Source organism: Oncorhynchus nerka, linkage group LG10 (assembly GCF_034236695.1).
Source record: "Oncorhynchus nerka isolate Pitt River linkage group LG10, Oner_Uvic_2.0, whole genome shotgun sequence".
NCBI classification, from domain to species: Eukaryota; Metazoa; Chordata; class Actinopteri; order Salmoniformes; family Salmonidae; genus Oncorhynchus; species Oncorhynchus nerka.
The window spans coordinates 33,558,685-33,585,945 of record NC_088405.1 but is presented as its reverse complement, the minus strand read 5'-3'; the positions used below and the strand labels follow the sequence as shown (position 1 = coordinate 33,585,945).

The 27,261-nt window shown below is 44.3% G+C and overlaps 1 protein-coding gene across 1 annotated transcript; it reads left to right on the top strand.

Annotated features, from left to right (window-relative positions):
• The first annotated feature begins 736 nt into the window (after positions 1–736).
• Positions 737–26,746, top strand: fbxw4 (F-box and WD repeat domain containing 4). The gene is made up of 9 exons (XM_029669604.1): positions 737–1,098; positions 2,106–2,201; positions 3,821–4,006; positions 4,255–4,387; positions 4,781–4,866; positions 14,433–14,498; positions 23,411–23,551; positions 26,320–26,461; positions 26,552–26,746. Exons 1-9 carry the CDS (start codon positions 914–916, stop codon positions 26,681–26,683), a joined length of 1,167 nt encoding a protein of 388 aa, XP_029525464.1. The 5' UTR covers positions 737–913; the 3' UTR covers positions 26,684–26,746.
• The last annotated feature ends 515 nt before the right edge of the window (positions 26,747–27,261 follow it).

Genomic DNA, 27,261 nt, shown 5'->3' with positions numbered 1-27,261 from the left:
CCTTAAAAAGTTATACAGCTGCACCCTAGAGAGCATGTTGACTGGTTGCATCACTGCAGTAATATCTAACAAGTAATCTAACAATTCCCCAACAACTACCTAATACACATAAATCTAAAGCGGTGAATGAGAATATGTAGAATGTAAGTATATGGATGAGCGATGGCCGAGCGGCATAGGCAAAGTGCAATAGATGGTATAAATTACAGTATATATATATATATATATATATACAGTATATATATATATATACAGTATATATATATATATATATTTATTTATATATATGAGTAATGTAAGATATGTAAACATTATTAAAGTGGCATTATTTAGAGTGGCATTGTAAAAGTGACTAGTGATCCATTTATTGAAGTGGCCAGTCATTGGGTCTCAGTGAGACTGTTGCTGTTTAGCAGTCTGATGGCCTTGAGATAGAAGCTGTTTGTCAGTCTCTTTCTTCAGCAAGCAGTACTGGAGCGCCGGTACCCCATGTATCTAGCCTCGCTACTGTTTACTGTTGTTCTTTAATTATTTGTTATTTTTATTTCTGTTTTACTTAACACTTATTTTTCTTTAAACCGCTTTGTTGGTTATGGGCTTGTAAGTAAGCATTTCACTGTAAGGTCTACTACACCTGTTGTATTCAGCGCATTTGACAAATACAACTGTATTTTATTTTATATATAGTTATATAATACGTCATTACGTCGCACAACGTCCCCACGTGATCGTTCGTCACTATTTTGGAATGGCTTCCTGTATCTTCTCTTTTCACGCGCTCTAAGAACATGGATTACTGTTTAACGCTATTAAACCCTTTTTTTAAGAACTACCATAGAAGAGACAATACACCAAGAGAAAGATACAGGGCAATACAGAAACGGAAAAGAGAAACCTTCAATACGAACTTACAATGTTCTTATTCCAGTTACCAGAGGTTGTGCTCTACCACATTATGTCATATTTGGAATACAAGTCTTTGAGTCGCCTTTCTCAAGTTTGCAAAACAATTTACCATTTTGCAAATCGTGACGCCGTATGGAGGAAGATAGCAAAAGAGTTAATAAACACTGGAATTACACGACAAGGAGCAGATGTGTAAGAAATATTGTTTTATTCGTACAATAAGTAGGGTACAGTGGTCGTTTCATGATAAGCATCATGACTTCCCAAGAGTTGTTTACAACTACTTCCAACGGCTTGCTACAGTTGTTGCCATTCACACCGCTATCCTTCTCGATGCAAAGTTTTGCAACACTGTAGCATGCACTACATGGGCTATACTGTTTCAGCATGGTGCCCATGGAAAACGTTTATGTGTTGTAAAAACGCATACAGAGAGCCTCGTGGTTACTTGCTGTAGATATCTGAACGGCGTTTACAAATAAATTGTAGCAGCATAATAACACAATCCTTGTTGCACACAGTCATGGTGCTACATAATCCTGAGAAGAATATCCTCGGCCAATGACTGCAGTTATGTTGACACGACGACACTGTTTTTCAGGATACATTCATTGTGTGAAATATATATATAGCCTATTTCCCACTTGCTGCCGTGGAAGCCCTGAGTCTGACTGACTGGTCTAGAAACACCGTTCTAGAGAACCTAACATTGTGAATTGGACCTGAGCCATTCTGGCATTACTGCCTTCTCCCCCAGCACAGCTACTTATGCCACAGTGACAGCCACTCTTATCAAACCATGGGTCTCCTTTGAGATGCAGCCTAACAGCAGTGTAAATAAACTTGGTAATCCTGCTGAGCGCTACAGGACACCACATCCCACAGCTCTGTGAGAGAAGCAGGCTGTTTCCTCCAGCCCACATCCACCCCCTCTGGCACAGGCCTCCTGAACACATGTGAACACATATGCTAGTGTTCTGAACGACAGTGTTGGGTTCAAGTATGACAATAAGGGTTTATTTGAGGCCTCCTGCTATTCCTTGTGATATTCACACCATATCTGCTAATATACAGCACACAATGCTGTAATTCTACGCCTGTTGGGCATTGTTTGTGTGCATTGTCCGTTCAGAGGTTGTATTTATGTGGTGTTCTTCAAGGGTTATAATTGTGTTATCACATCACTATCCATGTTACAGGTATCCCCACATCCCTCTGAAGGACAGAGTGAAGGTATCTCAGAACTGGTGCCATGGGATCTGCAGAAAGGAAGTCATGCTCAAATGGAGGATTAAGTGAGTGTGTTTGTGAGTTTGGGCATCATGGCACCACAGTGTAGTTTCAGGAGTTTCCCTAATCCATCTCATCTCTTGCGCCACTGAACACACGACAGGGATTGGCTGGTGAAAGTTTAGGTAGAAAAAATGGCAAAAGAGGTCCTGAAGAGTTATTGTTAGTTTTTTAATGAAGCTGTATACAAGTAAAAGGTATTAAACATTGGAAAATGGTTGCTGAATAGCTTATAGTTCTAGATGTTGGGGCTGAAAAGCTCATTAGGAGTACCAGTAAGCACTATCCAGAGAGTCAATGGTGGGTTTACAATCTATCCCTAGATTACCATTCACAAGGTTTCAACTAGAGAGAGAATCATGCTCTCCTTTTAGTCATTGTGTCACCTCAATCTGGGTGATTGTGGAGGCCAGGTCATCTGATGCAGCACTCCATCACTCTCCTTCTTGGTCAAATAGCCCGTACACAGCCTGGAGGTGTGTTGGGTCATTGTCCTGTTGAAAAATAAATGATAGTCCCACTAAGCGCAAACCGAATGGATGACGTATCGCTGCAGAATGCTGTGGTAGCCATGCTGGTTGTGTGTGCCTTGAATTCTAAATACATCACGGATAGTGTCACCAGCAAAGCAACATCACACCTCCTCCTCCATGCCTCACGGTGGGAACCACAAATGCAGAGATCATCCATTCACCTACTGCATCTTACAAAGACACAGCGGTTCGAACCAAAAATCTCAAATTTGGACTCATCAGACCTAAGGACAGATTTCCACCGGTCTAACGTCCATTGCTGGTGTTTCTTGGTCCAAGCAACTTTTTTCTTCTTATTGGTGTCCTTTAGAAGTAGTTTCTTCACAGCAATTCAACCATGAAGGCCTGATTCACGCAGTCTCATCCTGAACAGGATGTTGAGATGTGTCTGTTACTTGAACTCTGTGAAGCATTTATTTGGGCTGCAATCTGAGGTGCAGTTAACTCTAATGAACTTGTCCTCTGCAGCAGAGGTAACTCTTTCTTTCCTGTGGTGGTCCTCATGAAATCCAGTTTCATCATAGCGCTTGATGGTTTTTGCAACTGCACTTGAAGAAACTTTCAAAGTTCTTGAAATTTTCCACATTGACTGACCTTCATGTCTTAAAATAATGATGGACTGTCGATTCTCTTTGCTTATTTGAGCTGTTCTTGCCATATGGACTTGGTCTTTTACCAAATAGGGCTATCTTCTGTATACCATCCCTACCTTGTCACAACACAACTGATCAAACGCATTAAGAAGAAATTCCACAAATTAACTTTTAACAAGGCACACTCTTAATTGAAAAGCATTCCAGTTGACTACCTCATGAAGCTGATTGAGAGAATACCAAGAGTGTGCAAAGCTGTCATCAAGGCAAAGGCTGGCTACTTTGAATATAAAATGTATTTTGATTTGTTTAACACTTATTTGGTTACTACATGATTTCATATGTGTTATTTCATAGTTTTGATTTATTCACTATTATTCTACAATGTAGAAAACAGTAAAAATAAAGAAAACTGGAGTGAGTAGGTGTGTCCAAACTTTTGACTGGTACTGTATGTCAGAGTATTTTCCATTATTTGATTGTGTGTTCCCCCTACAGCTTGTTGCCATGGATACAGCTAGACGGGGATGTGCTGTATCTGTCTCAGGCTGCAGACATCGGAGCGTACCATCTGAGGCCGGACACAGGGAAGCTCCAGCGCAGCCCCATGGCTCTGTTCTCAGGACACCTGGAAGACGTGTGTCGATTTGCTGTGACTGACACACACCTCGTTAGTGGAGGAAGGTAATCAGCAGTAATCACCTTAACTCAAACTCCTGAAAGGAATAATATCAGTGGTTGAAGTTCAGTCTATCATGTTGCTTCAATACTCACTTGCCATTCTTACTGTGTACATACTTCAACTAAAGGTCATTGAAGCATCATCACTTCTGCTGACCCACGGCCATAGAAGCACACTCTCAGTCAAAGATATCACATTCCACTTAATGTACTCATGTCTGTTATAGTGAACTATTATCTGCCTCTTTCAGTGATGGTAAGATCCTGGTGCACCACAGGAGGAATGGGTTCTCAATGGAGTACTCAGGTCACAACCAGGAAGTGAATTGCCTGGACTGCAGAGGAGGACTGATCGTCAGCGGCTCCAGAGACAGAACAGCCCGGGTGAGACACACTAATATTCTAGCACCGAATGTGTCCGTTTGTTTAGATGATACTGGCTGAAATAGGGCTCCACTGTAGTTTCACATTGGGTGGCAACCAAAGTATGTGTCATATGCAAGCTTGGCGAACAAATTGATATCATTAACTCTGTGTGTTCCACCCTGGCTGCATTTACACAGGCAGCCCAATTCTGATATTTTTTTTGACTAATTGGTCTTTAGACCAATCAGCTCTGAACAAGATCTGATGTGATTGGTCAAAAGACCAATTAGTGGGAAAATATCAGAATTGGGTTGCCTGTGGGAACGCAGCTTCTGTGGCACATTAGGGTGTACTGTCAACCACAGACAAGTATGGTTTTAATGTTCATATTTTCTTAATGTTTCCTTTCAGATTTGGACTTTGTCTTCCAACTGCCCCAGAGACACGATCCCTATGAACGACAGGGTGTGGTCTGTGGCTATTAGTCCCACACAGAGGTATGTAATGTACATGCCTAGAATGTCCCAAAACAGTCAAACAGCTACACTAACATCATACATGAGTGCACAAAAGGTAGAGTCCTGCCCACCCGGACAACCCCTATCAGTCAGTACGACACCCTGACTTCAGTTATGCCATTGGCATAAAAACAGTTGTCAAATCAAATCAAATTTTATTTGTCACATACACATGGTTAGCAGATGTTAATGCGAGTGTAGCGAAATGCTTAGTCCCAACACCGGTTTGGGTGTTAGTTGAGTTTGGGGCTAGATTAACCTGAGCGGTGGGTTCATTGTCCTCTGTTACTGAATAGGACAATATTTATTTCCCTCGGGTGGTCTGGGGAACGGTGAAAGAGGGATCGAGAGAGGTGAAAAAACAGGATATCAAGGCAAAGCGGGGTTGCCTTCATAGGCCCTTTGATTGCTCAGCCATGTAGCTACACACCCACACACTTAATGATGCTCACACACACGAAAGCAAGTACACGAGCACATACGTACACACACTCGAGCGAACACACACACACACACACACCCTTAATGACACACAGACGCACAAGGCTGTAACAGTATCCCTGCTTCACCACCTGCCCTAGACCGGCAGGCAGCTGATCCTTCAAACTGACCTTAGCGCCGCCGCAGAGTGGAAACACCATGAGTCACAGCAACAAAGGGCAGCTCTCCTCGGCTGACAGGTCCCTGGTCAACTCTGTTAAATTCAGGCAATCAGAGACACCATCATCTTCTGGGTGGATTGTTCATGCATTACATTTCCATGAATTGACTTGAATTTATTCAGGTAGACCTGGAAGACTGAAACTGTAGTGAGACTGGCTGTTTCTGCTCGTTGACCCCCGCCATACATTCATTCGGTATAAACTCAACTTCACACGCACACTTTTATTGTAGAAACACACACAGCGACAGACAGTATGAACTCACTCGATCGCTCTGTCACACACACACTCCTTCAGTATATATTACTCTCACACAGACACACACATTCACGTTGAGCCCCGGTGGCCCTGTCTGCTCAGCCAGAACTTTAGATCTGAGAGTATGGGGCGATTATCCACATCATTAATTCTCCAATTTGCTGGCTGAAATAGCAACCGTGCCTCAGCCTGCTGCCCCCTCATAATAAACCTGCTCCTTCCACACACTGACCAATGACCTGGTTAATTAATAGACCCCTGGAACCGAGGTGTCAACTCGCTGACAAACCTATAAGCCCACCTATCCCCTTGCAACCTCATCACTCCTGGAGCTAAGAGGATACAAGGAGAGAGATGTCATCGCTTAGTCAGTGCTTTGTCAAATATTACATGTGATGGCACCGCCAATTAATTTAACTATCGCCAATTAATTTAAAATGATTGCATGACACAGGTCTTGTTAATAAGGAAATGGCTCAAAATCAATCTAATAATCTCTTTATGGTAGACCTTTCTACTCTACCAACTGTGTCGCATGACCCAGGTGCTATCGCTTACCCGTTAAGGGTCAGTTAGGGGCATTGAAAGTTTGAGTTTTATCTTGTTTTAAATGACAGTTGACAGCGACAGAGAGCAAAATGGTAGAAGCAGCATGTTTTTTTGATTTGGTGGGAGGGGCTCCTTGTGTTTTAAATGTAATTGTCCCTGCTTTACGCTCACGGAATCTAAAGAGTAGGGGGGGGGGTGCAGCAGGAGACGGGGCTGGTGTGATGTGTGAGATCAGCCTGCTAACTGTAGTGTTGGTACCATACTGTAGCTACAACTTTAGGGCTGCTTTTCTAAATGTTACATTTGAGTCATGTAGCAGACGCTCTTATCCAGAACCACTTACACTGGTGAGTGCATACATTTTCGTACTGGTCTCACATGGGAATCAAACCCACAACCCTGGCGTCGCACGCGCCATGCTGTCCCAACTAAGCCACACATAACAATATCTGTTATGCTGTCATGATATTGAGTGCGACACTTGAAATTTGAATGAGCCCCAAGAAGAATATAATTTTTCGCATAGAATGTGACAGGCTGAACAATTGAATAGGTAAACTATTTTACTATGGGGTTGTCTGATTTTGCTGTTGCTTTCTTTTGTTGTTAGCTGTGGCATATTAAATGGGGTCAACAATTTTTCATCAGATAATTCAAATAACCAAAAGGTACTGGATCTCAGCTTTGCCTGGCTCTCATTTTGATTGTACTGTAGGTACCGGGTCTCAGGCTCGGCGGGACCCTGCCCAATTGAATCCCTGCTAACCATATCCACTTTTGTGGTCGGTACTACCACAACTATACTGATATTACCCAATGGCAGTGTTTGCCCTATATTAATTTATCAGCGGCAGTATGACCATGGGCATTACGATCAGCTGCACTCCGAATTGATGATTACTTGTGTGCTGCAAGCTGTGGGCAGGATTGAAATAAACCCAAACCAAGGGAAACTGTTACGGTACCCTTCATTCCTTGACACACCATTTTTTCCTAGCGTTTTGCAAATCGCCGTTTTGGACGAGACTGACTTTATGATCAAAATGATCATATTTACACATTGTAGTACATTTGGACTCATATCGATGCCACATAGAGGCTGTTTTCAAAAAGAGAAGTTGCTTTTAAAGGCTGTCGCTCTTTAGAACTTTAAAATGTCGTCTCTCGCCCCAAGGCAAAATGTCGTCTCTCGCCCCAAGGCAAAATGTCGTCTCTCGCCCCAAGGCAAAATGTCGTCTCTCGCCCCAAGGCAAAATGTGTAGAATTGCAGGAAGTGAGCTTTAAAACAGCAAAATGTTGTCGCTGCAGACAAGATAAGACCCTCTACAATGTTCAGTTGGAGACGAATGCGGATGGGCAACACCATGCTCCAGCCTATTTATTTAAAGCCACTATGCTGCATCAGTTGGGCTACAAATTATAATGCTTTTAAAGGGAAACTTATATTTCAGATGGTGCCATTCATTTTGGAGTAGAATGTCCTTCTACCAGAAATGTCCTTCTCACAGTCATTCTACAGAATGAAGCAGCAAATGGAATCCCCCCGCTCTGCTACACTGCCGCTGTCGCTGCTTTTCTCATATTCACCCTCGTGTTCAAGCTGTGGGCGGCGAAATGTTCCCCCCTCTTTATCCTTCCCATTCCCCCCTTTCTGTAATCTTCCTCTCTTGGTGTCCCTCTTTTTCCATCTCTCTCTCTTGGGTTTTCCAGTAAATATCATCTCAAAGTCTATTAAAGGATTACAAAGAGGTGTATTGTGGCTGCATTGAAATGCCAATGCTGATGCGACTCCGTGTTGGTCCCTGCCTACTTTGGGCGAGATTGATCCCAGCAGTAGATCTGGCCCCGATCTGGCCCCTTCTTTCATGCTTTTCTCAATTGAATGTCTTTCCACGCCACGCTGTGTGATACTGTCTCTGTCCCGAGGCCCACTTCATATAGGCTACCTGGGGTTGCAGGTAGCTTAGTGGTTAGAGCGTTGGACGAGTAACCAAAAGGTTGCTGGATTGAATCCCCGAGCTGACAAGGTAAAAATCTGTCATTCTGCCCCTGAACAAGGCAGTTAACCCACTATATATATATATTTATTTTTAAATATTTTTTAAAATAAATATGGCACATGGTTATTGGAATGGAATAGGACTGGGCTCTGTTGGATCCATGTCCTAGAGGTTTTCTGTCATTGACTAGCAATTGAGTAAGAGGGGTCGAATCCGGTCTTAGACTTGACTCTGACATTGTAGCAAGACTACACATTAGATATGAGGACTTGTAGTATTAGTGAGAGAGGATGAGGGCGGACATGGGTCTAAATGCTGGCTTTTCCACTCTCCCACCATGTCTCTATCTCTGTCTTTCTCTCTTCCTCTCTCCCTTTCTCACCCTCTCTTTCCACTCTTACAGTACAGTTTCTTTGAATTATAAAGAAGCGGGCAGGTGGTTAGTAGTTGACTGAGGTGTTCCCTGCAAATAGGCTTGGGCCAACAAGACCGGACAGGTTGAGCGCTGGAGCTGTCGTGGCAGATCACACTGTTCGATGGGAGAGAGCATGGAGTCACGACTGAGTGGATTTCGTACCATATGTTTTTTTATTGTGTGATGATACTATTTATTGCTGTTGTATTGCTGCTCTGTAGGAAGAGTAAGGAAATGGTCTAGGAACAATGTAATGAAAGCAAGGTTTCTCCCTCCTAGGGAATTCTTGCCATTGTTACCTCTGCGTTTTTATTGAGGGTTTAAGTCCGACTCTTTGTTACAAATATAGGCTCTTTGAAAAACTGCAGCCATACAAATGCAATTTGATAAATGGATTGGCTGGAACTCTGGTGTTAATCGGATAACTGGGTGATTCTCATGAAAAATAATCTGTGTTGCTATAGTTTATCCATAAATCCTAAAAATGTTTACATTGAACTATTATATTTATTACGTACAAACACAGTCTGTGGACATGTCTCATTAACGTAACACTTTCTCAAGTTCCTGTAAAAACTCCAATCAGTTTTGATATAAAGTTTAATCAACCCGTGATGCATCATCTAGAGGAGTAGTAGAAGTTAAGTTAATTCATTTGCTTATATGCCTCCAGAATGAGGTTCTTATTCTCAACACACCCCCCTTTACCCCACTTGGCCTTCTCATTACTGTAATGGCTAAAAAGCTCAAATTGGGAAAAGGTCTTACATTTTATAATCATTTTATGATATGTGCATTTTTAGTGTTATGTTTAACTCAGGCCTTTTCATTAGAGGAGGAATGTTAAAAAGATTAATTGATTTCTTTCTTTATTTTTTGGACTGTTGCCGTAATGAGAATTTTGTGGAAATTGTGGTAGAATGCATAATATCTGATCAAAAAAACATAGTAATAATTATGAAATTGATAAGTACAGATCTTAATCTCAGTGATCCAAGATATATACATTTTGTAAATATTTTAAAATGACACCTGAGAATTTTTGGATCAAATTTTTGATTTGTGAGAATGACCCAACTGTATTCCATAAGAGATTCGCCACAAAATCTGTCACTCACACACCCAGAGTATCACCTGAGTGCATGTGTTACAGGGTTAGCAGAACGGAATAGCCAATAACAGACCACTCCAAAGAACCAATTAGGGTTTGACGCTCAGTGTCAAAGAGCCTATAAGATCAATCCATTTCTCAGTGCCAAAATGCAGTTACACAATGTATGTCGGCAAGATTGGGGGGGGGGGGGGGTTATACTGACCACTCGTAAAGGGGAGGGGGCTGGAAGCCACTGGAGGGAGAAGCTACCCCGAGGAGAGGTGAGAAAGGGGCGCTTTTTCAGGGTTTGTTTTGTTTAGAATTCCTCAAGCACAACTACAAAGATGTTGCAGGGGCAATGCCTTTGAACGTTTCCAAAGAAAATGATTGTTGGATAAACCGCCCCGATTCGCCACTTTCTCACCACGGAGGGAGGCTGACCTCTGACCTCTAGTATCAAAGTACAGGGAGACGCCCCCTCCAGCCCTGATTTTACCCCCACTGCTCTGCCCCACTCAACCGCAAGAAAAAGCCTGAAATTCATGTCTTTCTCTTTCGTCTCTCACAGGCTCGGCCTGTGGCTCAGGAGTCAAGAATTCAATTAGTTAAAAAAAGAGAAGAAAAGAGAGAGGCTGCAACAATGCAGCGATAAGGGGCAGAATGTGCGTTCCCACACGCTAAATACAGGGCGCTTTCTCTGGGGCCCACAGAGCCGGAGGACCCACACTGCAGGAGGCAAGAATAATCACAGCTCCTCTGAACCACTCATTACACACACACACACACACACACCTGACACCCACATTCCACAGACATACGGTACCTCAAATTTACACACAGGCACTCCTAAGCTACTTCAAACACATACCCATGTGCCCACCTCATACACACACACATGCGTGCACACACTGCTCAAAGTCATTTTACAGACATACACATACTAGCACCTCAGACATACCTGACAAACACACACATACACAACTCACACAGGCCTCTCATTACACACCACCTCATACAGGTGTTCCTCGGGTTCACTTGCTCTACCTGAGAGACTAGGCCTGCTGTTCAATGTACAGAATGGAAACAACACTACTCGTGATCGACATCATGGCATAAATTGGGTTAATGATACAACTGCCCAGTCAACATGGGTTGGTATATCAGATTCTGTTATTGATTTCATTAATTGTGTTCTATCAACATTGAAATATCCCTCTTCTCGTGGATGGTCTAGGTTTAATTGATTGTTTGTTGAAAGCATTGATGTTTGTTTTGTTTCTTTGCACACAGACCTCAATTTGCCAACATGGTCCAATGGTCAATTGAATGGATGTTAGTTCTTATAATCCAGTATCCTAATGACTGTCGCTCCTTTCATGTTTCTGAGTGAGAAGAAGATGAGTGACAAGGTCTCTGATCATTCAAGGGAACCGGAGCTGAGCTGACACAAACCACAATGAATTAATCCTCATTTGTGTCTGTCTATTGGTCCTCAGCTAGTAGAGCATAGCATAGTTGGTTCGATTTCCGGGACCACCCGTATGTAAAATGTACGCATGCACGATGACTGTAAGTTGCTTTGGACAAAAGAGTCTGCTAAATAGAGTCTCTTGTTGTAATCCATTATAGGAATCCACTAGACTCATAATCGACATCATCTGAACTTTAATGTTTAGCTGTTGTTAGTTGGAGGATAGCCGTTAGTATAGCGAGACCGGATGGTGTTTTCAATACATGGTGGCGGGCCGTTCTGTTCCGTTCCAGCCGGCTGAGCAGAGCAGCGCAGAGGGGCTGTGTGTGGAATGTCCTGGTGCTGTCCTGGTGACCTCAGACAGAGGGGACACAAACAGAAGCCAAAAGGGCCAAGGGGGTGGGGTATTGGGGGGGGGGGGGGGTCTTGGCGAGCCCCTGCCATTGTCCCCCTCCCGGCTGATATAAAAGCATCATAACCCTTTGAGCTCAGACATATTTAGAGAGCAGATAAAAGCACTTTTTACAAACTAGATACACGGCGGGCACAAAGCCGGGGGTCAAGCGCAACAAATTAACAACCTCTTTTGCCTAGAGGGGGGGAGGAGGGAGGAGAAGGGGGGCAGGGGCATAGCTAAATCGCCCCTGGAGTCCATCGCCATGCCTCTACATTCCCAGCGCCTGCATGGTCTGTGTTCATCTCTGCTATTTAGCCTATTCTTCTGTAATTGGCTGGGGTTTAGTTTAGATAAATGGTGACTTACTTGTTTTGTTTGGAGTATTGTTGTTCATGCGATAGGTTTGTGTGGGATTCTTTGAATTTCACGAAAGTGGTGCCAATCTTTGGCAATGGTGAAAGAATTGGAGTCAGGTCAAATGTAACATTTAATTTTGATGTCAGATAGCCATATATCCCATTTTAAACAGTAAGCTTCAATTTTTTTGTATTTTGCAAATACACTTCACTTTTCTATTTTGCCATAAGCTACAATAGTGCCAGGAGAAATTCAACTGACAGTGCGTATCTGTTACCCTTGTCTCTCAGAAGAATAAACGTTGCAAGACTGGAGTGTAGTTGTTCCATTTGGTGTAGTACAGCTGTTTAGGTAGTAAGCTGAAAGTCCTACACATGGAAATTGTATCCTTTTGTAGTGACTAGTGATGCAAGCCAAATGCTAAAGCCAAACTGGTGGCTTAGAATGTGCAGCCCGACACCAAAGTACACCCCTAACCCACAGGCTGTAGAACGGACATATCATTAGAACACTAGAGTCAAATTCTGCTTCCTAAGTCCATACATTTACTTTCTGGTGTTTGACACTAAATGTACTTTCTATGTGTTTGACTTTCGGACTTGATTTACTGCAGTTTGACTCCAAGCAGGTTCAAATAGGTAACCTTTTTCATTTCTAAGGAAAGCAATTGGAGAATCCCCTATTAAAACTGAGAAATAATTATCATAACATGTCATTTGTTAGACTAGATTCCTAGACCAGGCTGTTGTTCACCTCTTTGTTAGGAAACTAGAAATGATTTTGGGGCTGAGAATGGGGATGGGTTAACAGAAGTGGAGCGTTTGCGGTGGTCTTGGGAAAGCGTGGAGCACCCTGTGCGGTCAGCTTGTTGATTTGGAGCTAACAATGTTGGTACTGTTGGGCTCTTCTCCCAGCAGGGGCTCAGTGTGCGTGTTTCTGTCTGTGTGTAATTATGTGTGTGCGCTTGTCTGTGATTGTGTGTGTGTGTTCATTTGGCTGGGTTCCCAATGGGGGCTGAGTTAGTTTGTGTGACCCTGCCACACAGCCCCTTAGATAATGCAGCCAGCTGATGAGGTTACCCAAACGGCAGCAGAGGCCCAGCATGTCCTTATAATGAGGAGTGGACTGGGAAGTAGAGGGAGAGGGAGAAGGTCGGGAGGCTACAGAGATGGGGGTGATTTCAGGATGGGGTGGTAGTAGGATCTCAGGGAGGTGATTGGGGGGTGAGGGGTTTTAGGGAGGGGGCACCTGTCCCACATCAGGCGAGAGAGGCTTTGACCTTAGCAGCTATAATATCAGTGAGTGATCTGACCCTAGATCAGGCCAGTGCTCGGGAGGACAGAACCGGTTCATTGTATGTCTGTGCTGTGTACCCCCCTTCCTCCCCCAGCAGAGCAGAGCCCAGTGAGGGGTGAGTAATGTGAGTAATGGAGAGTAATAAGGGCCAGGCAGCGAGTGTGACCTTAACCCTATTGTATCTTGTGTCACCAGGGTTCAGAGGTCATACTCGCTGAGGGCCCGCCGCCCTGATTGGACCAAATGAGTTTACCCAACACTAATTAACGGGGGCTTTGCTAACGGGCCTCTCCGCTTAACGGGCCTGACAGCTGCCCCTGTGCCTCAGTACACCCTCCCGTGCCCTGCTCACGCCCCTCGTTACCCCTGTCTCAACGCAAAGCGCCTCCACGCCACCCTTACCCCATTGCCAACCCACCCAGCCGTCAGAGGAAGAAACGCCAACCAAACCACCCACCACTGCTTCAACACAGTTATCTGTCTACTTCTCTGTCCTTCTCTCTGGCTATTCTATCCCGCTGTTTTTTATTTGAGATCTGCCGTTCTTTCTTGAGATTGTATGCGAAAGCAGTTGATGCTGAAACTGTGAAGTAAAACGGAAAAATAGTCAATTAATAAGTGGTACAAAAGAAAGTAAAAAGATAATCAAATGGTGGTTGTGCCCCAGGGTGTTGGACCTTCCCCTGTCAGTCAAACCTGCAGGAGGCCCTAAGCCTCAGACCTGGGCAGAGCTAACAGAAGCCCCCCTACTGCCCCTCTCCCCTTTGGCCCACCCCACCCTCTACACACAGACCCTACTACACCCCTCCACCCCTCCTCCTCTCCTTTCACCCCTGTGCCGCCCATGCATACCTAGGCCACTACTTCCGACCTGTCAGTCCAATCAAAGGAGTGTTTTAGTTTCTCCTCTTTTCTCTCTCACCACTGAAACAATAAACGTGTGTCTCTGACCGGAGACTGTTGAGGGTGTCACGCTTTAGCTTTGCCCTTTGAGGTGTCTCAGTGTTCCCAGTTTTCCTAAACGTTCCTCTGTTGTCTCCTTCACAGCTCCTTCGTGACTGGCACGGCCTGCTGTGCGAACTTCTCTCCTCTCCGGATCTGGGATGTTGAAAGGTAACTAACTACACAACACACACACACACAGATACATACTCCACTGATTCACACAGACTTTTACACACCACTTACTACACACACACAACCCACAAACAACAGTGCACCATGACCAAGCATTTTAAGTACATTCCTATACAGTATAGAAATTTAGAGTTGAGCCCTTCATCGTCCACCAGTAGTATTCCTACCAACCCACTTCTTACCAACCCAACTATTCCAAGACCTCCCATCCTAGCCCATCTGTCAGTATAACTGATCACGGCAGTGAAAGTGGAACCTGGCTGTAATGATAGTTGTTGTTTCATCATCCCGTCTAAAAGCCTTTGCTTTGAGAAGTTCAAAGGAGGGCTGGGAGAATTCCTGGCACTGAAAGCCCAAGCTTAAACCTGATACAGCCCTGACAGGCCACTGTAATTCCCAGCTTTACCTGCCGAATTAAACCTTCTGACACGTCCCGGGCCGGACAGAGAAAGGCGCTTCCTGCTCCAAATGACATGGACATTTGAGCTGGGGAAACGGGGGAAGGGAGGAAGGGGAGGAGAAGTTATTTGTGCGTTGCAGGTGTTCCGAAAATATATTGACACAGTGTACCAGAGCTCGTTCTTGCTAGAAAACATGAACAACATGTCCTTGTGTAGTATGTACATGCAGAATAGTATTCAGGTATTGTGGTTTGTGTTTTTTTCTCAGTTTAGGAGTAAATATTTTAAGTCCCAAGCCTGGAAAATTGTATGTCTTTGCTGTAGTATGATGATTGGGACAAGTGGCCTGGCTGATCTGTGTCCCCCACTGTAACTTCCTGTCTGGTAATCAGCTGAGGTGCAAAAAGCGGTCTGGGAGAGGGCAGGGCACATACTGTACACCGATGACAGCAGGATGAGGGTTATGGGGGTACTCTGTGTGTCTGTAACGGTCTCTTGTTTCCCATATCTCAGATGCACGTGCGCACACACAAACACAGACACACACACAGCAACCCCACCACGCACATATTCAACCTCTCCAGACACACCACCATCACGATCCATCCCCCTCCACCCCAACCTAAGACTACCAGCAGCATCCCAACCCAACCCTGTGCATTAGTGCGGCCACACTCCCTTTGACAGCAAACACATCAGAGAGAAAAGATCACAACCAAGACACCGTTACACCTGCAGCACCAAACATAGCCAGTAAAGCAGCTGAGTGCATCAGGATCTGAACAAGACAGGAACCACAACATGTTGCTGATTCCAGAAATGACTTGTCATCCGAGGATGGAAAATAGTGGCACAGGATGTGACTGAGATCAAAGATGCTGATGCTCAGGTCATGGACTGCCACTTTCTTTAAGAGAGGGAAAGAGGTGAAGAAATATAGATGGAGAAAAAGGGGGAGAGAGGGAGACTAGTGGAGGAAGAAAGGGATATTTGTTCTGTCTGTGTTCTTTATGTGATTAATCTAGTTTCACAAAACAACTATTTTACTCTTAATTCTTTTTCAAGAAATCGTGACCTGAATGAAGCATGTCCTTGTTTTATGACAGACGTGGCATTATTCTATAACAGGCTCATTAAAAATCAGTTTCTCTTTGTTGACCCTTCTAAGTGTTGCCATGCAAAACCAGAACCTTCCCACTTATGTGGGGCAAAGGAACCTTGACCATTCACCCATTGTGCCTTTGATTTTAATTTAATTTAACACATTTCTTTTTTCTCCCATTGCAATTAATTCTGTGTCTTTTTCATCTCGATAGCACAAAGCCTATGATCACCCATACAGAGGGATCCCACACAAGTGGCGTTTTTGAGCGCACCCCAACTTTTCATGGTGCCTTCGCTCGTGGATAAACAGGGAAAAAGCATCAAAGAACCCCAACCATCGCTCCGAGATTCCCGTCAAAGGAGCCCCACAATCGCCTGGCAGATTCCTGGCATTCCTCTCTGAAAAGCGGGGGTTAAATGTCTGCGTTGGGAGGTCGCTCTGTTATACAAATTGCACGGGCATTGTTTTTGGAGAGAACGCGTGTGACATTTAAAGGTGGCCATTGTTCTGCCCGTACATTCCTGCCCGGTTCTGTGTCCCGCGGTTCTCCCAGCTCCCTGAGTCCCCACTGTTTGTTTTAGGGTCTGAAAACCCCAGCAGGACTCTTTCTCTACCTGTCTGACATCCTTTCAGAGGAGTGGCTGTTTCCCAGCGCGGACGTCCCCAGGCCCAGTTTAGACACCAGACTTAACCTTACAAGAGCTCTCCCACCCATACTGCTTTTCTATAGCCCCCCCCCCCCAACACCAAGAGAGAATCCCCTTAGCTTCTCCTGTTTAAAGTCTGTAAATTCATTAATGGTTCCTTTCACAAACTGGTTGTGTATATATGTGCGAGTGTGTGTGGCCCGAAAGCCAACCTGACTCCTGCAGTGAGACCAGATAGGCTTAAATCAGGACTAACTAATTCTCCCTGTGTATCACAGACAGTCACTTCTCTCATAACAGTCAGTCAGTCAGTCCCCCTATGGCGGACAGTCAACTAACCTTCCAAAATCAATTCAGTGTTGGGCTTCATTTTATTTCAAATTCTCACTATTTATTAACCGGAAACCGATTTTCCCCTTAGACAAACATAAGCATTCAATATTTTATTTCAGTCGAATTTCAGTTCATTTCCTCAATTACTGGGAATGTGATTTGCCTCATGTCAACCCCATATCACAGCTAGTTAAGTCCCACATTCTGGCTCATCCAGGGTCAGGGGCACTAGCTACTCTGTAGTTTGAGTGGGGTCACAGAACATTGGTGTGAGAGCAGCAGTTCCCTCTCTCCACTCTCTGGAGTATACTGCCCATATGATCTATCTCCCAAGTGCACCTTACTGATCTCTGAACTCCCACATGTCCATATTGTAGACATCATCCTTGGTGACATGCAATCATTTGCTCCTTTTTCTATTTAGCACTTTCACCTTTTGTATTTTCTCGAACATGGATTAAATGAAGTATATTTTTGCATCTCGGCCTCCTTGGGTTTTTCCTTTTCATGGTTTGAGTACGACTTAACTTTTCGCTACAGATTTTTTTTCTCTCATGCACCAGCCACTATTCATCCTAGCCGGAGCGCACACCCTCATATTGCCTTTCGTCATGCAATCAAATCAGCTACAGAATAGTATTAACTAACTTGTACTAAATATTACCTGTTTTTATGGATCTAGTAGCATCTTAAAAAATATATATACAGTTGAAGTCAGAAGTTTACGTACACTATAGCTGTCACGCCTTGGTCATAGTGTTTTGTGTTTTCGTTATATATTTGGTCAGGCCAGGGTGTGACATGGGTTTAAATGTTGTATTTCATATTGGGGTTTTATAGGATTTGGGATTGCGGCTGAGTAGGGGTGTAACATAGGTTTGGCTGCCTAAGGCGGTTCTCAATCAGTCAGGTGATTCGCGTTGTCTCTGATTGGGAACCGTATTTAGGTAGCCGGGGTTTCACTGTGTATTTTGTGGGTGATTGTTCCTGTCTCTGTGTAGTGTTCACCAGATAGGCTGTAATAGGTTTCACGTTCCGTTTGTTGTTTTTGTATTTATATAGTTATTTCATGTATCGTCATTTCTTCATTAAAGAACATGAGTAACCACCACGCTGCATTTCGGTCCTCTCTTTCAACAAACGAAGAACGCCGTTACAATAGCCAAATACATTTAAACTCAGTTTTTCACAATTCCTGACATTTAATCCTAGTAAAAATTCCCTGTCTTAGGTCAGTTAGGATCACCACTTTATTTTTAGAATGTGAAATGTTATAATAATAGTAGAGAGAATTATTTATTTCAGCTTTTATTTATTTCATCACATTCCCAGTGGGTTAGAAGTTTACATGCACTCAATTAGCATTTGGTAGCATTGCCTTTAAATTGTTTAACTTGGGTCAAACTTTACGGGTAGCCTTCCATAAGCTTCCCACAATAGGTTGGGTGAATTTTGGCCCATTCCTCTTGACAGAGCTGGTGTAACTGAGTCAGGTTCGTAGGCCTTGCTCGCACATGATTTTTCAGTTCTGCCCACAAATGTTCTATCGGATTGAGGTGAGGGCTTTGTGATGGCCACTCCAATACTTGACTTTGTTGTCCTTAAGCCATTTTGCCACAACTTTGGAAGTATGATGGGGTCATTGTCCATTTGGAAGACCCATTTGCAACCAAGCTTTAACTTCCTGACTGATGTCTTGAGATGTTGCTTCAATATATCCACATCATTTTCCACCCTCATGATGCCATCTATTTTGTGAAGTGCACCAGTCCCTCCTGCAGCAAAGCACCCCCACAACATGATGCTGCCACCCCCATGCTTCACGGTTGGGATGGTATTCTTCGGCTTGCAAGCCTCCCCCTTGTTCCTCCAAACATAACGATGGTCAGTATGGCCAAGCAGTTCTCTTTTTGTTTCATCAAATCAGAGGACATTTCTCCATGTGTCCCCATGTGCAGTTGCAAAGCTTGGTCCGGCTTTTTTATGGCGGTTTTTGAGCAGTGACTTGTTCCTTGCTGAGCGGCCTTTCAGGTTATGTTGATATAGGACTCGTTTTACTGTGGATTTACAGTGAGGGAAAAAAGTATTTGATCCCCTGCTGATTTTGTACGTTTGCCCACTGACAAAGAAATGATCCGTCTATAATTTTAATGGTAGGTTTATTTGAACAGTGGGAGACAGAATAACAACAAAACAAATCCAGAAAAACATATGTCAAAAATGTTCTAAATTAATTTGCATTTTAATGAGGGGAAATAAGTATTTGACCCCTCTGCAAAACATGACTTAGTACTTGGTGGCAAAACCCTTGTTGGCAATCACAGACGTCAGACGTTTCTTGTAGTTGGCCACCAGGTTTGCACACATCTCAGGAGGGATTTTGTCGCCCCCCTCCTTTTTGCAGATCTTCTCCAAGTCATTAACGTTTCGAGGCTGATATTTGGCAACTCGAACCTTCAGGTCCCTCCACAGATTTTCTATGGGATTAAGTTCTGGAGACTGGCTAGGCCACATGGCCCCGTCCATCGTCCCTTTGGTGCGGTGAAGTTGTCCTGTCCCTCCGCAGAAAAACACCCCCAAAACACCCCCAAAGCATAATGTTTCCAGCTCCATGTTTTAATTTTTTACCCCTTTTTCTCCCCAATTTCGTGGTATCCAATTGTTTTTAGTAGCTACTATCTTGTCTCACCGCTACAACTCCCGTATGGGCTCGGGAGAGACGAAGGTTGAAAGTCATGCATCCTCCGGCACACAACCCAACCAAGCCGCACTGCTTCTTACCACAGCGCGCATCCAACCCGGAAGCCAGCCGCACCAATGTGTCGGAGGAAACACAGTGCACCTGGCAACCTTGGTTAGCACGCACTATGCCCTGCCCGCCACAGGAGTCGCTGGTGCGCGATGAGACAAGGATATCCCTACGCAGTACAGCGCCCTTGACCACTGCGCCACCCGGGAGGCCCCACGTCCATGTTTGACGGTGGGGATGGTGTTCCTGGGGTCATAGGCAGCATTCCACCTCCTCCAAACACGGCGAGTTGAGTTGATGCCAAAGAGCTCCATTTTGGTCTCATCTGACCACAACACTTTCACCCAGTTGTCCTCTGAATCATTCAGATGTTCATTGGCAAACTTTAGACGGGCATGTATATGTGCTTTCTTGAGCAGGGGGACCTTGCGGGCACTGCAGGATTTCAGTCCTTCACGGCGTAGTGTGTTACCAATTGTTTTCTTGGTGACTATGGTCCCAGCTGCCTTGAGATCATTGACAAGATTCTCCCTTGTAGTTCTGGGCTGATTCCTCACCGTTCTCATGATCATTGCAACTCCACGAGGTGAGATCTTGCATGGAGCCCCAGGCCGAGGGAGATTGACAGTTCATTTGCGAATAATTGCACCAACTGTTGTCACCTTCTCACCAAGCTCCTTGGCGATGGTCTTGTAGCCCATTCCAGCCTTGTGTAGGTCTACAATCTTGTCCCTGACATCCTTGGAGATCTCTTTGGTCTTGGCCATGGTGGAGAGTTTGGAATCTGATTGATTGATTGCTTCTGTGGACAGGTGTCTTTTATACAGGTAACAAACTGAGATTAGGAGCACTCCCTTTAAGAGTGTACTCCTAATCTCAGCTCGTTACCTGTATAAAAGACACCTTGGGAGCCAGAAATCTTTCTGACTGAGAGGGGGTCAAATACTTATTTCCCTCATCAAAATGCAAATCAATTTATAACATTTTTGACATGTGTTTTTCTGGATTTTCTTGTTGTTATTCTGTCTCTCACTGTTCAAATAAACCTACCATTAAAATTATAGACTGATCATTTCTTTGTCAGTGGGTAAACGTACAAAATCAGCAGGGGATCAAATACTTTTTCCCTCACTGTAGATACTTTTGTACATGTTTCCTCCAGCATCTTCACAAGGTCCTTTGCTGTTGTTCTGGGATTGATTTGCACTTTTCGCACCAAAGTACGTTCATCTCTAGGAGACAGAACGCGTCTCCTTCCTGAGCGGTATGATGACTGCGTGGTCCCATGGTGTTTATACTTGCGTACTTGCTCCCAAGGATGAGCCAGACTTGTGGAGGTCTACAATTTTTTTTCTGAGGTCTTGGCTGATTTCTTTTAATTTTCCCATGATGTCAAGCAAAAAGGCACTGAGTTTGAAGATAGGCCTTGAAATACATCCACGGTTACACCTCCAACTGACTTAAATTATGTAAATTTGCCTATAAGAAGCTTGTAAAGCCATGACATCATATTCTGGAATTTTCCAAGCTGTTTAAAGGCACAGTCAACTTAGTGCATGTAAACTTCTGACCCACTGGAATTGTGATACAGTGAATTATAAGTGAAATAATCTGTAATCTGTCTGTAAACAATTGTTGGAAAATTACTTGTGTCATGCAGAAAGTAGATGTCCTAACCTACTTGCCAAAACTATAGTTTGTTAAGTGGTTGAAAGTGGTTGAAAAAAAAGTTTTAAGGACTCCAACCTAAGTGTATGTGAACTTCCGACTTCAACTGTATATATATATATATATATATATATATATATATATATATACCACTTTCTGGTGTATGATGGAGTCTTAGCTATTCTACAGTGACTCTAACATGTGACGGTATTGACTCATCCCTGTGATTTCACAGACTCAAGAATGTGACAGGCTACATTCGGACAGACTCAGGTAGGTATGTGACGGTAACGACTCGTCAGGTTTATTTCATAGACTCAACCATGTAACATCCCACTCAGGCATGCTTTGGACCAGACTCAAGTATGTGATGGTGTGGACCCAGACATGAGATTGTCAGATCACACAATCAAGCCGCAGCTCAAAGGCAAGCGGCAGCCGCACTAGCAGATACAGTCCTTCTGACAGATTATATGGTTTGCTCCGTCCTGTAATTTTCCTGAGGCTCATAAAAGTGGTGACCTAACAATTTGACAATCCCGGCTGTTCTGCTGCTCGCCATCCACCGCACAGTGCTATTATGGCTTTAAGTTCTCGACGCAGATGTGAAGACCGCTTTCAGGGATCTGGATTTTTAGCGTCTCACCTTGGTGTTTGACATTTTTAGAGGGCCACGAAGACCTTGAGTGCGATCAGCACAATTGGGTTTGTCTGTGAGACATTGTATTTAGATAACGACTTGATTGGCCTATTGCCTTGTGGGTTGAGTTGTGTAGGGGCTGTCTATAAGACACATTTGAGTTATGAGTCAATTATTCACATGTGGCTTGAGTGGTATAGGTGTTCTTTGTCCAACATGCGTTAAGCTCAGGGTTTTAGCAGTAAAAAGAAAATTAGGGATCGGTACCCCACACAGACACATATCCCAGAGAGAGAGCCCCATCACGGACTCCCCATTGGCCAGGCTTAGACCCCAGCTCTGAGAAAGCTCTCGTCCAATAAGACGCCACGTGGGGAAAGCCCTCGTCCAATAAGATGGCCCCCTGGGGTGAGGCTAGCGGATTACTAGCCTGCCCCTGGTGTTTGGAGCAGTGGGGGCACGAGCGAGAAGGGGGAGGGAGTGCGGTCACCAGGGCCAGTGGCCTCCTTTAAATGGTTGCTAGGGAGCAGGTATCAAAGGTCTGCGAGTAACACACAGTCACGGTCATGGAGGGAATTAAACCGCAACAAAGAGACAGTTATTCTGCAATAATCCGCCCTGCGGAGGGCAAGTTATTCTCCAGGAATCAGAGCCGCCGAGTGGGCAGCCAACGGAGGACTGTGATCACAAGAGCATGGTACTGCCCATACACACACCTTACACATCCTTTGTGCATTCATACACCACGATGTCTTCTCTCTCTCATTCTCTTTCTTTCTCTCTCTCGCTCATTCTCTCTCTCTCTCACACACACACCTCACCATCCTGGTGTTGTAGCGTGGGGGGATCCCTGTAATCAGTCTCAGAGCCCTCTCCCAGATAGAGAGGTGTTGACTTTGATCTCCTCTGGGTGGTCTGGAGCCAGTGGGATTGGGAATATAGAGATGGAGAGAGAATGGTAGTATATGGGAATATAAAGATACACAGAGAGCTTAGGGGTGTATCAAGGATCAACCGCTATAAAGACCGAGACAGGTGGAAATAGTGTTTTATCCATCTCACTGTGGGTTAAGGTGAGTTATACCTTACATCAATGAGTAGGGGCTCCATTTATTATTCATGGTTGCTTAGGGGCGTAAGTGAAAACTGCACATCCTCATTTGAAGCACTAAGGACATCCTGTATTGGACATATTAGTAGTCAGTGGCCAGCAGGCATTTATAGTATTGATACAGTGTAACATGCCTGTGATCTTAGGTGCAGAACTTCCCCTGAACTGTCTCTGTCTTCATATTTCTTCTTACTTTCTCCCTATTTCTCCATCCTCCCTCTCCCTGTCTCTCAGGTGTGAGCTGCTGTGTTGTCTGGGTTCAGAGTTCCGTCGGGGTGCAGGTGTGTTGGATATAGTCTATGAGTCGCCTGTCCTGCTGCTCACCTGTGGCTATGACACCTACATCCGCTCCTGGGACCTTCGCCTCAGCCCCAGGTACACCGTCAATCAGTCAGCCGTCAGTCAGTTAGTCCATATATTAAGCTGTCAATCAATCATTTTGTTCGTATTTATGTATAAATTGTCAAAATGTAGATTCCGGTCAAGCATTATGATTGGCAGGGAGGCGTTCTGAGCCATACCAAAACAAGAATAACATCACGGCTACATCATACACATCTACACACACGTGCTATGAGTCAACACAGCACACATAACAGCACTAGCAACACAGTCCAATCATTCCCCTCCACTCCATCTTCCAAAAAGAAAGAGCACAGTATATTCCAACCCAGTCCAATCTGGGCGGTACCTGAATGATTCGGACCCTTGCACATTTCCACTACAAACCAAGCAGGGTCCTGCTATCAGAGGGGAGGGTGCCTTTTTATTTGGGTGCGGTGTGTGTGTGTGTGTGTGTGTGTGTGGCGTGGCGTGGCGTGGGTCAGTCAAGTAACACAAATAAGAGCTGATTGTCAGTTAGCTCTGGGGAGTTGAACGGGGGGGTTGGGCTGGGAGGGGGTCCCTCTTTAGACATCAATAATTCACACACACAGCACCACCACGAGGCTCCCTGGGACAGTGAGGTGGTGCAGGGTGTCTGGACCTTGGGTTCCCGCTGAAAGCAGGACTTTGAGTCTCGCAGACGCCTTGAGTGTAACTGACCAGCGGACAAAAACACATGCCCAACACACACACACACTTTGTTCTCTGTCTGAAATACAGTGTTGTCTTGGTGTTGTCTCTTGTTATGGCTTTATGTCGTGTGGTGTTGTTGGGATGTACGTAGTGTCTTTTATCAGGTTGATCAATCATCTCATGGTCTTGTTGAATATGTGAGTTTTGTGTTTTTGTGTGTTGGGTCATTTCATCATCTTTTTGGGGTTGTTTCTTTGTATTTATAGTGTGGCTTTTTGTAATTGGGTCATGGCAAATAGTTTTCTCATGCAATGTGGTATTGTCTTATTTAGTTATGTTTTTGTGTCGTGGCTGTGACATTCTCTGGGTGAAATGGTCAGTGTGTATGCATTTTGTTCACAAACTGTTGCATTCTCACCTCGTCCGACTAACCACACACCACGTCGGCTATAGGTTTGGCAGAGAGAGGGAAAAAGAGAGAAAGAGGAGTCAGCCCAATTGGCCTAGTCTACCTCATGCACTCTTGTCTCAAATTGTCCCAGAAAAACACACTCTGAGAAACCGACACAGCTCAAACTCTCAGACACACACAATGTTATTTTATGTCTTTACCTCAAATGCCATGACAGGCAAAGTAGACTTGTGATGGCGACCCTCCTTTGAGTCTGGTTGAATCGGTGCTATATTTGTCTATATCTGGTGGTGTCTCTCAACCCTTTAGTACCCACTAGCTAGGTTTCCATCCAATTTGCGATCAGCTTTTCATGTGTATATTCTAAAATACGCAATAAAAGAAGTGCATTTTCCAACCAGACGTGTTTCCATCAAATTGACTTGTTGCGGATAAAAAGCTGTGCGTGGTGTTGTAGTGCACATTAAAAGCACTTTTGTGCTTAGTTTCTAAGTAGCGAATAAAAATCTGAAGTTCATTGTGTTTCCATCGCGTTTTATTTTTACCGATGGCTTTGTCACAAAAACTGTTGAGATAAATAGCAAACTTTCCCAATCTGGTTTTTGCGTATGCTTTCTAGTGTAGACAACGGTTTGCAGATAAAGTCAACAGGGTAGGTTATGCGACAAGAGAAAGATGATTTTTTTGGTCGATAATGTTAGCCCAGCATAGCACCGATCATCATGTCACCAGCATTCAAATAATACCCTAGATATTTATTGGAAATTTGCATGAAGCTCGTCACACCCTTACAACCACGATGTGAAGTCCATCATAACTGATTTCATCTGCCTATAAACTCTTCATGCATTTCCACGTGGTGGCTATAGGCTACAATGTATATATCACGTTTTCTTTGACATCATGGTTATCATATCAATAGTTGCTCATAACAGTGTTTCCACCGCAATTGTGACAGAATGTATTTATTGCCTAGCGTATTGTTTCGAGTTGGCATACAGAGATTTTGTCAACAAATTGGCTGTTTCCATCAGGCCTGCCGTGAGTTTTTTTTTTATGTGTCAGGTAATTAATTGGTTGGATGGAAACCTGGCTAATTACAGGGAATTGAGCTCGCACTCATTGGATTGCTAAAATGAGGACGAACAGACTGTGTGTGTGTGTGTGTGTGTGTGTGTGTGTGTGTGTGTGTGTAAGCCTATCTGTATGTGCGCCCTTGTGTATTTGCGTATGTGCATACTTGTGAGAGGGACTCCAGACATCTCCCCTGCCCTTCTGTCTGCTCTCGGTCCCTGTGCATCACTTATTGATGAGGCTCTAATGGATGATCGATCTCTATTGGCAGAACCCCCAAAATACTTCCCCTACCACCACCTCTTTCCCCACTGCAAACCCAGCCAGCGCTCCAACACCCCAGCGCCTTTCTGTTAACAACAGAGGAAGTTTCAGCATCCTCACAAAACGCACGCCAACATACAAAATGTAACTTCCTCATAACATGCACACAGACATTTGCCTTCTTTAAAATTCTTCAGAGTGCACTCTCCTAAATCCAGTCACACTCTGCACTGTGTTGCAGTGGTCCTTTTAACATAGCTCATCAACGTTAGTTGAAGAAAATGAATGCCGTATTGCTGTCATGCTGTATTTCAAATTAAACGGATGTCTACTTTTTCTGAACATTCTCTGATGTCATTTCCTCCTATCCCAACAGGAAGTGTGTCATGGAGTGGGAGGAGCCTCACGACAGTGCCCTCTACTGCATCCAGACGGATGGGAATCACATGATTGCCAGTGGCTCCTCTTACTATGGCGTCATACGGACGTGGGATAAGCGGCAAACCCGCTGCTTAGAGGTGTGTGTGTGTGTGTGTGTGTGTGTGTGTGTATGGAATCAAATGTGTGTGGGTGAGTGCCATTTATGACTGTGGTTGTCCTTGCCACAGATGTTCCAGCTGTCCTCTGCTGTGAGTAGCCCAGTGTACTGCCTGCGTTTCAACACCTCTCACCTGTACGCTGCCCTCGCCACAGCACTGCACTCTCTTGACTTCAAACAGGGCCCCCGGCCTCGCAGATAACGCCCACTCCCACAGACAGCTGTTAGGATTTAAAACAATAAATTCGATGTTTTTGACAGTAAATGGCTTCATTCTCTGTAATAACTGGAACACTGAGCTAGAAAGACCGTTGGGAATGTTCATGCATGAAATATAAAATATGGGGATACGCCACACTGATACCAACATATTAACCTCTGCCAGGGCAACACAGATCCTGGACTAGAGGGCATGCAATAACCTGTTGTTACAGAACTAATCCAGTGGCCTGGAGGCCCACAGACACACACAAACAGGCTAAAGCCCTAACCTAGATAAGTCTTCCATTGAAGAACACACAGGGAGGTGTTTCCACCTTACACTTTGAGTGGCTGTGGGTTCTGTCATTTGCTTTGAGGGGATAAAACCATATTAGCCACTGACAGTAACATAGAAACACCGTGTTTAGGCTTCCATTCATTTGACCTCAACACCTGTGATCAATCAGTTTTATGGATTGAAGTGTTTGAGCTTAGAAAATCCACATCTTATAATGTAAGGATTCATTTGATGGACAGATGTCAAATATACACACATCTGGCATATCAAAGTTCTAGAAG